This window comes from Gasterosteus aculeatus, chromosome 6 (genome assembly GCF_964276395.1).
Source record: "Gasterosteus aculeatus chromosome 6, fGasAcu3.hap1.1, whole genome shotgun sequence".
Taxonomy (NCBI): domain Eukaryota; kingdom Metazoa; phylum Chordata; class Actinopteri; order Perciformes; family Gasterosteidae; genus Gasterosteus; species Gasterosteus aculeatus.
Genome location: NC_135693.1, coordinates 14,677,282 through 14,695,191, shown reverse-complemented (window position 1 = coordinate 14,695,191; position 17,910 = coordinate 14,677,282). Strand labels below are relative to the sequence as shown.

The 17,910-nt window shown below is 41.5% G+C and overlaps 1 protein-coding gene and 1 long non-coding RNA gene across 2 annotated transcripts; one reads left to right on the top strand and one right to left on the bottom strand.

Annotated features, from left to right (window-relative positions):
- Positions 1–1,241: 1,241 nt before the first annotated feature.
- LOC144409494 (uncharacterized) lies at positions 1,242–2,946 on the bottom strand. Its single transcript, XR_013467955.1, has 2 exons — positions 1,870–2,946; positions 1,242–1,353 (listed from the first exon to the last, which is right to left on the bottom strand). It is a non-coding gene; the product is annotated as an uncharacterized LOC144409494 (long non-coding RNA).
- Positions 2,947–10,352: 7,406 nt separating this feature from the next.
- On the top strand, positions 10,353–17,298 carry cog2 (component of oligomeric golgi complex 2). Its single transcript, XM_040178932.2, has 18 exons — positions 10,353–10,593; positions 10,891–11,052; positions 11,970–12,035; positions 12,127–12,207; positions 12,498–12,601; positions 12,794–12,902; positions 13,062–13,241; positions 13,343–13,467; positions 13,637–13,763; positions 13,891–14,030; positions 14,636–14,697; positions 14,776–14,927; positions 15,037–15,222; positions 15,427–15,499; positions 15,748–15,890; positions 16,115–16,254; positions 16,386–16,569; positions 16,721–17,298. Exons 1-18 carry the CDS (start codon positions 10,537–10,539, stop codon positions 16,817–16,819), a joined length of 2,190 nt encoding a protein of 729 aa, XP_040034866.1. The 5' UTR covers positions 10,353–10,536; the 3' UTR covers positions 16,820–17,298.
- Positions 17,299–17,910: the final 612 nt, after the last annotated feature.

Here is a 17,910-nt window from a genome sequence, read left to right as displayed (position 1 = left end):
TGAGGTAAGAAAGGTTGGGGACCACTGGGCTGATCCACAACGTGTGTTTACACACCTCCTGGATCCTGATTGGTGTCGCTGCTGCAGCCGCAAGGCACTGATTGGATGCTCACAGACCGTAATACAGCGCAGATGAAAATTATTCAGACTACGGCGTTTATATGTTCAACAATAGGAAACGTAGTCTTAGCTGTTTTAAAATTACACCAAGTTTATTTCGGATTATTCCAAAGGAAGAATACAAGGCGCAGGGAACTTTGAGGTGCGTAAACGCTATTTATAGGTGCGTAAATGCTATTTCCAGAATTATAGAGGTGCGTAAACGGCATTTACGTGCGTTTACCCTCCACTACAGCCCTGGTTATATTATATAGTTTATCACTATATAATCATTTTTACTTGTATGGTGACTAACCATTTAACTTCATGCCCCCTCAACGGTAAAACATATTAATTAATAGATGAATTTAGTATTTAGTAATAGAACATAACAAATAAAAAAGGACAACTAGATGTGTTAATGATTGTCTTGAACATCAACCCCTAGAACAAACCTTCTGATTCGTTGGCTGATTTTAGTCACTAAAGATGGTTGAGATCAAGTTACCATTAACATTGGAGTTAGTAATTTATCCTATTAGAATATTTAGAATTTGTCATTTTGGGAGCAGTTAACACACATTTGTCTGATCCGTTTTTTATCATATTTATTTATTCATCTAACTGTAGGAATGTTGAAGGGCTGCAGCTCGCATGCTGCAGCGTGGCGGTTCATTGAGTTTCTGATTAACAGCGTGGGAGAAAAGATGCCGTCTGTCGCCCAGCAGCAGAGAGAACGAACAGACATTCGTAACTCTGGAGTTGCACTTGACTGCATCATTAGAGACGCTCACACGTCCCGATGAACTTGGGGTTTGAATTTGCTTTATTTGTAGAGAATTGAACTTGTTTGTGCTTTGAGTTGCCTGACATCATTTTTTAGAAGCATTCATGTTTTAATCAAAATGTTCCATATCGGAAACATGTTCATTGATTAAATATTCTCTTCTTATTCCGCCTGATGTCTGATTACAGGAGGAAGTGAGTCAACAATTGAAATCAGGCTTAAAATGTCGACTGAAACCTTTGTGTGTCATTAAATACACAAACGCTCATTAACTCAAGATCATTGTTGTTGACAATCAAGTCAACGAGTAATAAAGGACATGTGATTCTCTTTGGTCTGAAGAAAACAAGACGGATTCATTTGGTTTTATTTTTATTAAAATGTATTTTCATTGTTAAAATAATAAACAGACGACATATTTAACAATAATAATAACACAATCATTGGGAAAACATCTGAAGCAGTTCCTGAGAAGAGAGAAAAGAAGAAAAGTTATTAACATGTTAATGTTGTTAGTGTGTCTGTGTGTACATCTAATTGTTAGTGTGTCTGTGTGTACATCTAAATGTTAGTGTGTCTGTGTGTACATTTAAATATTAATGTGTCTTTGTGCAGAACCAGATGTTTGTGTTTTTGTGTACTTCTGAATACTAATGTGTCTGTGTGTACATCTAATTGTTATTGTGTCTTTGTGTACATCTAAATATTAGTGTGTGTCTTTGTTTAGAACCAAATGATAGTGTGTCTGTGTGTATATCTAATTGTTATTGTGTCTTTGTGTACATCTAAATATTAGTGTGTGTCATTGTTTAGAACCAAATAATAGTGTGTCTGTGTGTACATCTAATTGTTAGTGTGTCTGTGTGTAGATCTATCTGTTAGTGTGTCTGTGTGTACATCTAAATATTAGTGTGTGTCATTGTTTAGAACCAAATGATAGTGTGTCTGTGTGTACATCTAATTGTTAGTGTGTCTGTGTGTACATCTAATTGTTAGGCGTCCTGATGGCGTCCCGATGACGTGGTGTCCTGATGGTGTCCCGATGATGTGGTGTCCTGATGGCGTCCCGATGGCGTGGCGTCCTGATGGCGTCCTGTTGGTCTGCAGACAAGGAGAAGAGACATGAGGAAGATCATCAGGATGTCTCTGTGTGTACATCTAATTGTTAGTGTGTCTGTGTGTAAATCAAATTGTTATTGTGTCTTTGTGTACATCTAAATATTAGTGTGTGTCTTTGTTTAGAACCAAATGTTAGTGTGTCTGTGTGTACATCTAATTGTTAGTGCGTCTGTGTGTACATCTAAATATTAATGTGTCTTTGTGTACATCTAAATGTTAGTGTGTGTCTTTGTTTAGAACCAAATGTTAGTGTGTCTGTGTGTACATCTAATTGTTAGTGTGTCTGTGTGTAGATCTAACTGTTAGTGTGTCTGTGTGTACATCTAATTGTTATTGTGTCTTTGTGTACATCTAAATATTAGTGTGTGTCATTGTTTAGAACCAAATGATAGTGTGTCTGTGAGTTCATCTGTGTGTGTGTGTGTGTGTGTGTGGGTGTGTGTGTGTGTCATGAGTAGATCTGGATTTGCTCCTGAGGGGTTGACGCGGCGTCCTGATGGCGTCCCGATGACGTGGTGTCCTGATGGCGTCCCGATGACGTGGCATCCTGATGGCGTCCCGATGACGTGGTGTCCTGATGGCGTCCCGATGGCGTGGCGTCCTGATGAAGTCCTGTTGGTCTGCAGACAAGAAGAAGAGACATGAGGAGGATAATCAGGATGTGTCTGTGTGTACATCTAATTGTTATTGTGTCTTTGTGTACATCTAAATATTAGTGTGTGTCTTTGTTTAGAACCAAATGTTAGTGTGTCTGTGTGTACATCTAATTGTTAGTGTGTCTGTGTGTACATCTAAATATTAATGTGTCTTTGTGTACATCTAAATGTTAGTGTGTGTCTTTGTTTAGAACCATATGTTAGTGTGTCTGTGTGTACATCTAATTGTTAGTGTGTCTGTGTGTAGATCTAATTGTTAAAGTGTCTGTGTGTACATCTAAATATTAATGTGTCTTTGTGTACATCTAAATGTTAGTGTGTGTCTTTGTTTAGAACCTAATGTTAACGTGTCTGCGAGTACATCTGTGTGTGTGTGTGTCATGAGTAGATCTGGAATTGCTCCTGAGGGGTTGACGCGGCGTCCTGATGGCGTCCCGATGACGTGGCGTCCCGATGACGTGGTGTCCTGATGGCGTCCCGATGGCGTCCTGTTGGTCTGCAGACAAGGAGAAGAGACGTGAGGAGGATCATCAGGATGTGTCTGTGTGTACATATAATTGTTAGTGTGTCTGTGTGTAGATCTAATTGTTAGTGTGTCCGTGTGTACATCTAATTGTTAGTGAGTCTGTGTGTAGATCTAATTGTTAGTGTGTCTGTGTGTACATCTAATTGTTAGTGTGTCTGTGTGTGGATCTAATTGTTAGTGTGTCTATGTGTACATCTAATTGTTATTGTCTTTGTGTACATCTAAATATTAGTGTGTGTCTTTGTTTAGAACCAAATGTTAGTGTGTCTGTGTGTACAGCTAATTGTTAGTGTGTCTGTGTGTACATCTAATTGTTAGTGTGTCTGTGTGTACATCTAAATATTAATGTGTTTTTGTGTACATCTAAATATTAGTGTGTGTCTTTGTTTAGAACCAAATGTTAGTGTGTCTGTGAGTTCATCTGTGTGTGTGTGTGTGTGTGTGTCATGAGTAGATCTGGATTTGCTCCTGAGGGGTTGACGCGGCGTCCTGATGGCGTCCCGCTGACGTGGTGTCCTGATGGCGTCCCGATGATGTGGTGTCCTGATGGCGTCCCGATGGCGTGGCGTCCTGATGGCGTCCTGTTGGTCTGCAGACAAGGAGAAGAGACATGAGGAGGATCATCAGGATGTGTCTGTGTGTACATCTAATTGTTATTGTGTCTTTGTGTACATCTAAATATTAGTGTGTGTCTTTGTTTAGAACCAAATGTTAGTGTGTCTGTGTGTACATCTAATTGTTAGTGTGTCTGTGTGTACATCTAAATATTAATGTGTCTTTGTGTACATCTAAATGTTAGTGTGTGTCTTTGTTTAGAACCAAATGTTAGTGTGTCTGTGTGTACATCTAATTGTTAGTGTCTGTGTGTAGATCTAATTGTTAGTGTGTCTGTGTGTACATCTAATGGTTATTGTGTCTTTGTGTACATCTAAATATTAGTGTGTGTCTTTGTTTAGAACCAAATGTTAGTGTGTCTGTGTGTACATCTAATTGTTATTGTGTCTTTGTGTACATCTAAATATTAGTGTGTGTCTATGTTTAGAACCAAATGTGTCTGTGTGTACATCTAATTGTTAGTGTCTGTGTGTACATCTAAATGTTAGTGTGTCTGTGTGTACATCTAAATATTAATATGTCTTTGTGCACATCTAAATATTAGTGTGTCTTCGTTTACAACCAAATGTTAGTGTGTCTGTGAGTTCATCTGTGTGTGTGTGTGTGTGTCATGAGTAGATCTGCATTTGCTCCTGAGGGGTTGACGCGGCGTCCTGATGGCGTCCCGATGACGTGGCGTCCTGATGGCGTCCTGTTGGTCTGCAGACAAGGAGAAGAGACATGAGGAGGATCATCAGGATGTGTCTGTGTGTACATCTAATTGTTATTGTGTCTTTGTGTACATCTAAATATTAGTGTGTGTCTTTGTGTACATCTAAATGTTAGTGTGTGTCATTGTTTAGAATCAAATGATAGTGTGTCTGTGTGTACATCTAACTGTTATTGTGTCTTTGTGTACATCTAAATATTAGTGTGTGTCTTTGTTTAGAACCAAATGATAGTGTGTCTGTGTGTACATCTAATTGTTAGTGTGTCTGTGTGTACATCTAAATATTAATGTGTCTTTGTGTACATCTAAATGTTAGTGTGTGTCTTTGTTTAGAACCAAATGTTAGTGTGTTTGTGTGTACATCTAAATTTGCCAGCCTGTCTAAATGTTAGTGTGTGTCATTGTTTAGAATCAAATGATAGTGTGTCTGTGTGTACATCTAACTGTTATTGTGTCTTTGTGTACATCTAAATATTAGTGTGTGTCTTTGTTTAGAACCAAATGATAGTGTGTCTGTGTGTACATCTAATTGTTAGTGTGTCTGTGTGTACATCTAAATATTAATGTGTCTTTGTGTACATCTAAATGTTAGTGTGTGTCTTTGTTTAGAACCAAATGTTAGTGTGTTTGTGTGTACATCTAAATTTGCCAGCCTGTCTAAATGTTAGTGTGTCTCTGAGTACACCTGTGTGTGTGTGTGTGTGTGTGTGCCATGAGTAGATCTGGATTTGCTCCTGAGGGGTTGATGCGGCGTCCTGATGGCGTCCTGATGGAATCCTGATGGCGTCCCTATGACGTGGCGTCCTGATGGTGTCCCGATGACGTAGCGTCCCGATGACGTGGCGTCCTGATGGCGTCCTGTTGGTCTGCAGACAAGGAGAAGAGACGTGAGGATGGTCATCAGGATGTGTCTGTGTGTACATCTAATTGTTAGTGTGTATGTGTGTAGATCTAATTGTTAGTGTGTCCGTGTGTACATCTAATTGTTAGTGTGTCTGTGTGTAGATCTAATTGTTATTGTGTCTTTGCGTACATCTAAATATTAGTGTGTGTCATTGTTTAGAACCAAATGATAGTGTGTCTGTGTGTACATCTAATTGTTAGTGTGTCTGTGTGTACATCTAAATATGAATGTGTCTTTGTGTACATCTAAATGTTAGTGTGTGTCTTTGTTTAGAACCAAATGTTAGTGTGTCTGTGTGTACATCTAATTGTACATCTAAATTTGCCAGCGTGTCTAAATGTTAGTGTGTCTCTGAGTACATCTGTGTGTGTGTGTGTGTGTGTGTCTGTGTGTGTCATGAGTAGATCTGGATTTGCTCCTGAGGGGTTGACGCGGCGTCCTGATGGCGTCCTGATGGAATCCTGATGACGTCCCGATGGCGTGGCGTCCTGATGGCGTCCTGTTGGTCTGCAGACAAGGAGAAGAGACGTGAGGATGGTCATCAGGATGTGTCTGTGTGTACATCGAATTGTTAGTGTGTATGTGTGTAGATCTAATTGTTAGTGTGTCCGTGTGTACATCTAATTGTTAGTGTGTCTGTGTGTAGATCTAATTGTTAGTGTGTCCGTGTGTACATCTAATTGTTAGTGTGTCTGTGTGTAGATCTAATTGTTAGTGTGTCTGTGTGTACATCTAAATATTAATGTGTCTTTGTGTACATCTAAATGTTAGTGTGTGTCTTTGTTTAGAACCAAATGTTAGTGTGTCTGTGTGTACATCTAATTGTTAGTGTGTCTGTGTGTAAATCAAATTCTTATTGTGTCTTTGTGTACATCTAAATATTAGTGTGTGTCTTTGTTTAGAACCAAATGTTAGTGTGTCTGTGTGTACATCTAATTGTTAGTGCGTCTGTGTGTACATCTAAATATTAATGTGTCTTTGTGTACATCTAAATGTTAGTGTGTGTCTTTGTTTAGAACCAAATGTTAGTGTGTCTGTGTGTACATCTAATTGTTAGTGTGTCTGTGTGTGGATCTAATTGTTAGTGTGTCTGTGTGTACATCTAATTGTTATTGTCTTTGTGTACATCTAAATATTAGTGTGTGTCTTTGTTTAGAACCAAATGTTAGTGTGTCTTTGTGTACATCTAAATATTAGTGTGTGTCATTCTTTGGAACCAAATGATAGTGTGTCTGTGTGTAGATCTCATTGTTAGTGTGTCTGTGTGTACATCTAATGGTTATTGTGTCTTTGTGTACATCTAATTGTTATTGTGTCTTTGTGTACATTTAAATATTAATGTGTCTTTGTGTACATCTAAATGTTAGTGTGTGTCTTTGTTTAGAACCAAATGTTAGTGTGTCTGTGTGTACATCTAATTGTTAGTGTGTCTGTGTGTGGATCTAATTGTTAGTGTGTCTGTGTGTACATCTAATTGTTGTCTTTGAGTACATCTAAATATTAGTGTGTGTCTGTGTTTAGAACCAAATGTTAGTGTGTCTGTGTGTACATCTAATTGTTAGTGTGTCTGTGTGTACATCTAATTGTTATTGTCTTTGTGTACATCTAAATATTAGTGTGTGTCATTGTTTAGAACCAAATGATAGTGTGTCTGTGTGTAGATCTCATTGTTAGTGTGTCTGTGTGTACATCTAATGGTTATTGTGTCTTTGTGTACATCTAAATATTAGTGTGTGTCATTGTTTAGAACCAAATGATAGTGTGTCTGTGTGTACATCTGTGTGTGTGTGTGTGTGTGTGTGTGTGGGGGGGGGGGGGGGGGTGTCATGCGTAGATCTGGATTTGCTCCTGAGGGGTTGATGTGACGTCCTGATGGCGTCCCGTTGACGTGGCGTCCTGATGGCGTCCCGTTGGTCTGCAGACAAGGAGAAGAGACGTGAGGAGGTTCATCAGGATGTGAGACAAGATTCATAGATCCAATTATTTTAATTTGATGCACATTTTAATTATTTCATGTTTGTATGGATGTGTAAATCTACATTATATATTTGTGGTTGTTAAACTGTATTTCTGTATTTGCTTTTTATGTTTAGCTAGTCTCTGTGCATACCAATATGTTAGTGCGTCTCTGTGTAAGTACTTTTTACATTACATTACATTTCATTTAGCTGACGCTTTTATCCAAAGTGACTTACAATAAGTGCATTCAACCATAGGGTACAAACTCAGAAGTGCAATTTCCTCAAATAACTTTTATATGTTAGTGCGTCTCTGTGTAAGTACTTTTATATGTTAATGCGTCTCTGTGTACATCTACATGACAACAGCAGGAATCAGAGGTTTATCTCAAGGTATTAGCTCTAAATCACAGCCTTCTCCACCCGATAGACCAATACATCATTCACAGCAGTAAGGCTGCAGTCTGTCTGGATTCCTCACTTACCTTGAGCTCTGTTGAGTGCAGCAGAACGCGTCTTCGTCCCCTCTACAGACTCCTGAGGCATTACATGGTTGCTTTCTGCAAGTGTAGGTCCGGAAAACTTCAGTGTGTAGATGCGAGGTTTGAAACTGACTGACTGGATGTGCAACAGACTGTGTTCTTATGCTGTGGTGAACGGAGCACAGAACATGGAACATGGAACATGGAACATGGAGAAATGTTCCATCATGATGTAACGTCTCTATGGTTACAGTGAAGGTATCTACAATATGCAAATGAGCCTTTAGAGTAAATGTGTGTGTGTGGACGGTATATTTGTAATGATGGAGCTCATCCACTTAACATGGTGCATAAAACACTTTGCTCTACTTGTTTTTTTCTATGACCCCATCTTGATCTTGAAAGCAAACACTTTAAGAATAAATAAAGAACGATTTTTGTCCATTGTTTCATCAAGTCGGAAATTTGTAAACTGTTGAATCCGGATTTTTAAACATCCCTTTCGAGCCCTCTTGTCTCCAGTCTTCATGCTAAGCTAACCAGAGGCTGGCTTTAGCTTCACGTTGAGCGCAGACATGTCACATGAGAGTAGGGATGAGTATCGTTTGGGTTTTTCCGATACCGATCCTAAACAGAGCCTGAACCCAAACACAATTGAAGAAAGGGTTTTTTTTCACTTCAAACTATGCACAATATATGAACTTTTGAAAGTTTACAGTATGATTACAGTGTTTCCCCTCTGTAACAGCGGAAATGTAGTTAATTGGAATTTGGGGAATATTAATCATTTAATTTGAGATTCATGTTCATTGTGCAGGAACTAAAGACATTTATTGAAAAGCATTTACGTTAGATTGACCCTCCTTGTTTGTCTCAAAGTATTGATGTGCGACACAGAAGAGCTGCATGAGGCACGAGAGCACTTCGCTTTTCTATTGTGTAGAAACATAAATACGAATAGAAGGTAGATGGCTAGCTAGCTGCTGTAGCTACACAAGCGGTGAGCCATCGTTAGCTGCTGCGAGGACAGAGTTATCAGACTGTTTAATTAGGGTGACAAAACGTCCTCTTTTCCCCGGACATGTCCTCTTTTTGAGACCTAAAAAATGCGCCCGGCAGAGATTCCAAAAACGTCCGGGATTTTGCTTCGTCGTACATTTGTGTTTCTCTGGGTCTTTCAAAAACTAGTTATTACGCCCTTAGGGTTAGGGTTAGACCCTTGGAAATGGTGTCTCCCTTACGTTCCACCTTCTTTCGCGAGCTCTGGCTGTAGAGAGAACAGGCATTGGTCAACCGATCTCAATGTTGCCAGATACACGATAATTATCCTCCAAATACGACCATTTTGAGCCTTTGGTACGATACTTCACCATTTACAATCTGGCAACACTGAGCACTTCACTAGTTGCATTGTTTACAGCACATGACATCTGCAGCCATGCCGAAACGTAAATGTAAGTTTACGGACGAACTAAAAGAAAATACCCATGTTTTCGCCTCGGCCGTGATGCTTCGGAAGCTTTTCTTATTTTAATATGTGGCTATATAAAGCATTTACTATTTATTATTTGTTTATTTGTTATCATTATTGCTTCAATATATGGACAAGACACATTAAAGAAGCGCTGGACTAAATCCCACAAAAAAGATTTGTTTTACATTTGCACTTTTCCGTTTTGTTAAAGTTCAATAAATAGATGTTCATATAGTCATTTGTGTCATTTCATTTCACCAATATGGCACCGGTGCTCGGTACATAATCCTACATGAGAATGGTCAAATCAACTATTGCTAAGTAAAGGTTTGGAATAGCTCAAATTCAACGAACAATATCTATTTAACTCTCATTCATTACCAAAACAGCTGGGCATGGTGTAGTCTTTGGCACTGCGTTTATTGGAGGCTGTTTGAGCCCTAGATGAGAAAAGTGCCCCTTCTGCTGGAGCACAATTGTTTCTTCATTCATCAACATTTTAGAATAACTATTACTCGCACTGTCATCAAATCCCCCCAAATGTGTTTTGACATTCGACGGGGCATTTATTTGAGTTCTTGTGAGAATTTCACCGAACTGCTCCGCGGCGCCCACAAGCCGCGCTCCTTCCTTCTCCTCCTCCTCCTCCGCCTAGTGCTCGTGCAGTGCTGACACACAGGTGATGACGGTGTTTGTGAAATCCCCCGACGTCGTTTAGTGGTAAATTACTACCAGTACAGCTAGTTTTAGGATGAAAATAAAAGAAATAAGCCTCGCCACAGCTCCGTCACTTTCTACCCTGTCTCCTCCACCTGTCACTCACCTAATCAGTTAATTCAGTGCACCTGCTAGTCACAAACACTACTGAGAGATCACATATTCTGACGGTGAATTGCTCTGCAACACACGCAAGCCTTTTTGAACCATGGATTGAAACGAGTGCGTCGACACGACTGTGCGAAAAGACGCAGAAGCATGCGCCAAATCTATTCAACATGTTGACACGCCTCCACTGCGCCGCGCCACCACTGTCCACCTCTAGAGGGCGCTGAGTGTCATATCGGTATCACTGCGACGGTCCACTCATCCGCTTCCTCTTCTTCGTTGGAGCGTTTGCCATGTTTGCGGAAGTATAATCGCTGCAGTTTGCTGGAGGAGGCTGATATTTTCTTTGCGTGCACATTTTATCCGTTTAACCGAATTCAATATGAATTTACCGAAGGGACCCGATTCTTTGTGCTTCGACAAGGATGTTTTTATGAAGGTATGAATCCTTTTCGCTGGTTAACGCGCTCACTGTAGCGTGTGCCTCTAACCAGCGTCAGCTCGCATTAGCCTTTTACTTTTGACTTCCTGCTCCGTTCTTAACCCTTTCTCGTTTATTATTAAACATACTTAAAACCGTTAACGCAAACCCCCATAGCTATTGTTGGTTAAAGCATAAAGTAAAATATGCATTCTGATGTTTTTCTTGTTCCATGTCGTGCTACTAAAACACTACATGTCTGCCGCTGTATGAAGGTATCCCTCTGTGACGTCATCGTCCCGTCTCTCTCTGCAGGATGACTTTGACGTGGACCAGTTTGTGTCGGAGTGTCGGAAACAGGTCCAGATGGAGGAGATGAGGGAGGACCTGGAGCTCTACTACAAGCTGCTCAAAACGGCCATGGTGGAGCTCATCAACAAGGACTATGCCGACTTTGTGAACCTCTCCACCAACCTGGTCAGTTGTTTGTAATTTGGTTGTGCACTCTAACCAGCAACTTGTGTTCAAAAGGAGACATGGAGGGCTTTAAGAAATCCGTGTCAGTGAGCCTAGAGGAATATTTTCTCATGATCTAGAAAAGCCAAGCTTGGTTTGTATTTTAGTCTCTTTTACAGCTAAAGTATTCATTTGTTATGTGCTCTGGAGTCCAACTAGGCCTCATGTATTCAAGTATAGAGGACTTAGAATACCGCATACCAGGTAGGGTTTCACATCGAAGTAAAGATGTGATAGTGACATTAATAGGGGCAGTGTTATTTAAACGATTTAATTCAACCCAAATTAATGTTTTTGTCTCATTTCATTCACAGCAGTCTCAACGCTCCAGTAATTTAATTTATACAACTTTAAAAATCAACTAAATGAACACAAAAAAAACCTGCATGTTGCAGTCGCCTGTGTTTTATGGTCCAACCATTTTATGATGTTTTCTCTTTTACTTAATAAGCTCTTAATATTGTCAGGTGCAGGCAGAAGTTAGACCCAATCGCAGACTTCACAAACAAAAATGATTTGTTTAGGAACAACTGCAGCGCAGACCAACGACGCAACTCACCAGCAGGGACATGGACAACTCCATGAACCCATGATCGAAACACCTGGTTTAAATACACTGGGAGGTGCAGGTGATTGGACACAGCAGGAAACAATCGGGGACACGGCAGACAATCTCACTCACAGGGAAAATACACCAGGGCAGAAAGTGAAGTTAACCCAGGGACACAGGAGGCAGGAAACTACAAAATAAAACCAGAAATGACCCCACGTTGTGAGAAATTTTATCTTGAAAAATGATAGCGCACACCAAGTCGTTTTCATTATTCAAGTCTGCAGGAGTCTGTTTCTAACGACAAACCTCTGGTTCTTGGTCTCAGGTGGGGATGGACAAAGCCCTCAATCAGCTCTCTGTGCCATTGGGACAATTACGAGAGGAGGTTATGGTACGTGTTGTGATAAACTGTAAGCTTCACATCGCATGGCTAGTGCGTGCCACAGTGTGTGTGTGAGTGTTCATGCGGGTTTCTATTGCAGAGTCTGCGTTCCTGTGTGAGCGAGGTGATTCAGGCTATAGACAACCAGCTAGCCAAACAGGAAGATCTGCAGAAAAAAAAGGTTTGGTTCTTATTAATTTTGTCTCAATGAAGCATTTGATCACAGTTTGTGTTCATTGTCAAGCATATTTTAGAATCACCATTAGAATCCTCTATGACAGTCTAGTAGATGTCTGAGCCATGTTGTAACTTAAGTATGGTTGGAACCAGCTCCATTCTTTGCCATACTAATGATTTTTTGATTATTGTACAGACATACTATTTTTCCCACAGTTGGACATTTGTCTTCATCGGTGGGACAAACTCCATTCATTTTCATTTTCATCTTCCTTTTATAATCCCATTCATCAGGTGTGTGTATTGAGGCTCATTCAAGTGGTGCGCTCAGTGGAGAAGATTGAGAAGATCCTCCACTCACAAAGCTCCAAGGAATCCAACTCTCTAGAAACCAGCAGGTGTGCAACTGACCCGCTGTCATTTCTTTATATATGTTAGTTGAATCATGGAAAGCTATTGGCCCTTACCATATATTATAATAGACTGTCCATCAATAGATAAATAAGCTAAATGAGAAACTGTCCTGGTTTTTACATTTTATTCCGGCGGTTTAAGCCTTTTTGTCCGACTTCATGTCTGTCTTTGTGCAGTCCCTTGTTAGCAGGTCACATCCTGGAGAGGATTGCTACAGAATTCAACCAGCTGCAGTTCCACGCTGTACAGAGCAAAGGCATGCCGCTACTGGACAAAGTTAGACCGGTAAGTGTTAATGGGTTAATGGGACAGGAGATGGATGAAAGCTGATTTAATCAATCCTTCAGTCCTATAATACATACTTACAGTCCGGGCAGCGGCAAAATATGAGATTGAATATACTTTGTTGCAATATTCACATCCCCTGGTTGCGTCCTCCGCCAGCGCATCGCAGGGATCACCTCCATGCTGCAGCAGTCTCTGGAGGGCGTGCTGATCGAGGGTCTGCAAACGTCCAACGTGGACATGGTGCGTCACTGCCTGAGGACGTACGCCACCATAGACAAGACTCGCGATGTCGAGGCCCTGGTTGGACAGGTGCTGGTAAAGCCGTACATGGACCAGGTATAGCATACCGCTCATATTTTGATGTACAGTTGATCCAAGGGAATTTCAGTTGGGTAGAAGACGTCACTTGATTACTTTGTCTCTTTTTCTTCTTTCAGGTGATAACAGAAGAGGCGGTGAAGTCTAGTCCCAATGGTCTCCAGTTGATGTACTCCAGACTGTTGGAGTTTGTTCCTCATCACTGCAGGCTGCTTAGAGAGGTCACCGGAGGAGCCATATCCAGGTATTCCTAATATGGAGGCCAATTCATTCAAAGCACGCTTGGATCAAGCAACTCTTTGTTGTGTTGATTGTTCTGAAATCCCCGTGCTTCTAATTGTGAAACAAACGACCCGCTTTCATCTGCATACCATTCTTTTGATATTATTTTGCATTATTGTCTCTCCTTTCAGTGACAAAGCTGACACAGTGCCCGGCTATGATTTCCTTGTGAACTCAGTGTGGCCAGAGATGATCAAAGGGATAGAGGAGAGGTTGGCCTACCTCTTCAACCCTGGCAACCCTGACATTTTCTACGAGGTACGTCCATAGGGACTGTGTGCGTGCATTTACCTCGTGTAGTTTTGTGTCAAATAATTCAGACTCCGATTGAGTCGTTTCACCGGCGTGTGGCGTCTGTTGACTCTTCACATTCTACTTCTCTTAGCGTTACAGTGCAAGCGTGGAGTTTGTGCGGCGGTTCGAGCGCCAGTGCAGCTCGCAGGCCAGTGTGAAGAGGCTGAGAGTCCATCCCTCGTACACCAGCTTCCACAACAAATGGAATCTGCCTGTCTACTTTCAACTACGGTGCATATTACCTCAATGTGATCTGGACTTTATTTTTGTTGATTATGTTGTGACGTGGAGAAATGAGATGATGTTCTTTACTCATTTGTCAAAGTACAAAAACACACTTCTTTCAGGGAAAGGTTTTATGTTTTTGGAACTCCCCTTATTTGCTTTTAACTGATCCAACTTTCATGTCTGTTGGTTTTGTATAAAGCTGGAGCCAGGAGAGGATTGGCGTAGCGCAGCATTAACACTGGAATTAGAGGGGGTGCCATGAAGTTTCATGCATATTTATGACAAGAAGAAGTATTTAAACAGACGATGTGTGTCACCGAATCACCATACTTAACTTAGCCCATAAGCATGACACCGGACCTTGACTGAAAGGCCATTGATCTGTGTGAAAAAGTGGAGAAATTGTCATCTATTTGTCAACGCCCACCCTCCACAAACACACACACACACACTGTAAAGATCAGGGCTCGTGACCTCATTTCGCAACACAACCTGCACGGTCCAGCTTTTCTGGAAAGCGCGCACAGCGGTATTTCACGTCATGAGCACGTGCATATCAGAGCTGGTGCGTGAAATAGCACATTGATTGTTTGGCCTTGTTTTTCCAGGTACAAGGAAATAGCGGGGAGTCTGGAGAACGCCATCAGTGATGGACTTGAAGCAGCACCCGGTTGGATTTCTTTTTTCTTCCATAGTGAACGCCTGTGTGTACCTTTTCCGAACTAACTGTGAGTCTGTACATGCCCAGCTGGCAGCGTGTACCACCTGCAGGTATCTGAGGTGCTGTGGTCCTGTCTCATGCGATGTTGGTCAGACAAAATCTACCTATCACCTCTGGCCCACCGCTTCTGGAAGCTCACACTGCAGCTCTACTCGAGATACGCCAAGTTTCTTGACGAGGTGAGCCTAACTACACCTGAGGACTGTAGTCATTTAAAGACATACGCCGTGGATTGCCAATGTCGCCGTGGCTTGCTTGTGTTCCTCACAACGTTACGCGTCCACACAGGTGTTGACGAAGACTCCGTCCCCTGAAGCCACCAAAGAACCAACCAGGCCCCTGCCGAGCTCCGCCTCCTCCACCTCCAGCCGAACGTCCATGGAGGAGGGCGGCAGTGAGAGCGGGAGTCCCGCTTCGCTGTCCACCAAACAGTTGGTCTACATAGCAGCCGACATCCAAAAGCTGCAAGAGCAGGTACACCCACACACTAATTACACACACACACACACACACACACACACACACACACACACACACACACACACATATATTATAATACACATGCACTTTTGGTTTTCTGGTTTTCTAACTGCCAATTGCCCCTTTTTAAATTTTCCTAATGGTTTCCTCTTCATTGTTGACAGAGTGACTGACAGAGTTTGCTTGTCTTTCTCTTAGATAACGGACGTGACAGACATGGTCAGACAGCGGCTAGAAGCCATCGGATTCAATAACATTGCTATTGTGGAAGGTAGGTTGGAAGTAATTCACCAGTTTATTTGCAGTGTTTGTCTTATTTCTGTGGAAAACATGGCAGGTGAGACAAGGCAATAAAGAGCAATGCCAGGTGTTGTCACTGACATTTAAAATCTAACCCTTCAATTTTGAGAAACATGTCGGTCACAAAATGAAATAGTTTCTACCCTCTTGGCTTCCTTGCTCAATATCCGCAGCGTGAGCCACAGGGCAATTCACTCCAAGTGTTCTCTTCCGTGTCAGATGCCCTAACGGACTCCAAGAACTGCCTATCGAGCAGCGTTCCCACTCTGAACACCAGGATGACCCAGCATCTGACGGAACGCTGCTGCCGCTTCCTGAAGAGTGCCTCTGAGGTCCCGCGCCTTTACCGCAGGACTAATAAGGTCAGCGAAGCTGCAAACGTGCACATATCTTGGAGTAAAGATGATTTACGCAACGTCCTGGAGGACAAATGCACTCGAGATTGTGTTTTGGTTTATACTTATTTCTCCTATATTCTATAAATAAATGCATGCGACGTGATTTAACCTCTTGGAATGCAGTGAAAGGCCGGATTTGACGGGAACGAGTCTGTGTCTTGTAATATTTTAATCAATAACATCTTTAGGACCCGCCAGTGCGTGCATCCGCCTACATGGACAACGCCTTACGCCCGTTACATCAGCTGCTGACGGACTCAACAGGGCTCGTCGCCCCTTCTACAGCGCAAGAGTGGCTGCGAGTTGCACTGACTGACTACACACAGAGGTAAGACCCATAAACATTACCAGAATTATTCGCAAATCAAGGAATGAGCCGTTTAATACAATGTAACGGCTACTGCGTTCTTAAAGTATTCAGAGATTTTTACAGCTGCCACCCAAACACATTTTCTTCAGGTATTATGAGACCATCTCAGAGGTGCTGAGCTCAGTGAGAAAGATGGAGGAGAGTCTGAAGCGATTGAAACAAGCCAGAAAAGGTGCGAGTACGACTACCGCTGCCGGAGCAAACGGTGGACCCACGGACGACAGCAAGATCCGACTTCAACTTGCACTGGACGTGGAGTACCTCGGGGAACAGGTAGGTGGCGTTTGACGAGCACACAAACGCACGCAGGCGAGACAAATACTCAAACACGTGACTGACCATCCCTTGGGCAAAAACTAGCAAATATGGCTAGGTGTGATCATTTTGAGTATTCTCTCTAACACTGCTCTGTTGTGTGTCTCAGATCCAGAAGATGGGTCTTCAGCAAAGAGACATCCCCATGTTCTCCACTCTGATGGACCTGGTGAAGGAGGCCAGAGAGCTCGCTGAACAGGGCCAGTGAAAGGTTCAGTCCATAGCAACTGCAAGCCATTCGCATGCTGCTGCATTACCTGAAATGGATAATAATGATCAGGCCACAAAGACTGACAAGGACTGACACTACTGAAATCCTTTTGGTACAAAATCATCTCTATTTATTGCAGATTTTAAAGGTTCAATGTGTACAATGAAGTCTGGATTTACAGTCCTCAGTTACAAAAAATCTACTACAAGCTGGACAAGAATATTCGTTCAACCAACGCTCTGAAACCACCGGTCCGAATAACACTATGATTTGATCATCTCCACAAAAATGATGTACCAATCATTATATATGTTGGGCTAGATTCTCCATCAATGAAGCCCTATCTGTGTAAATTGTGCTCCAAGGGGAAGGTTTTAGCTGAAATGGTCTGTTTAACATGTACATTACATTTATGTTAAATTTGATATAAAATGGAATTCTTAACTCTGGAATAAATTTTAACTGTGGATACAAAATTGAATTTGTGTGTTTTTAATAAAGTGGATTAGCTAGCTAGATGTTTTTTTTTAATGCATACTATACGATACTTGATGACAATATTTGATGCCATAAAAAAGACAAGTAGGGACATACCATCATTACTTGTGTATGACTTATGGCTTAACTTCTCGATATTAGCATAAGACATCACTTAGTATACTGTGAGTATGAAAGTACCTACTTTTTTACAACATAATATATTATTAAAGTTGTCTCACTTCCTCTGAATATATAAAACGTAAAGGTTCAAATCTCTTTATGGGGCGTGTGCAAAGAAGCGAGTACAATTGCCCACAATTCGCACTATAGCCACTGGTACAAGGCTCGCTAATCAATACTGATGAGTTAAATCTCATAATCTTTCACAACCTCAAAACATTCCCTCACTGTTTGACACACAACAAACAAAATGATCCGTTCCTCGTTAGTTTCTTTTGGGTGGGGGAGTTTGTCCCCCGTGCCGATGTGAGGGTTCTGGGACAGAGGATGTCACGTGTATACAGATTGGAAGTCCTCTGAGGCAAATTTGTTATCCTGAGCTGTACAAAATAAAAGTAATTTAATTAAAATATCAAAATCTGTTAGAC

What these genes read in the sequence shown, in the direction of transcription:
- cog2 (XM_040178932.2), top strand. Translation starts at nt 10,537, where the DNA reads ATGAATTTACCGAAGGGACCCGATTCTTTGTGCTTCGACAAGGATGTT. An exon ending in ACCGGAGGAGCCATATCCAG is followed by an intron (nt 13,468 to 13,636) that starts GTATTCCTAATA and finishes CTCTCCTTTCAG; the next exon opens with TGACAAAGCTGACACAGTGC. An exon ending in ACCCTGACATTTTCTACGAG is followed by an intron (nt 13,764 to 13,890) that starts GTACGTCCATAG and finishes TACTTCTCTTAG; the next exon opens with CGTTACAGTGCAAGCGTGGA.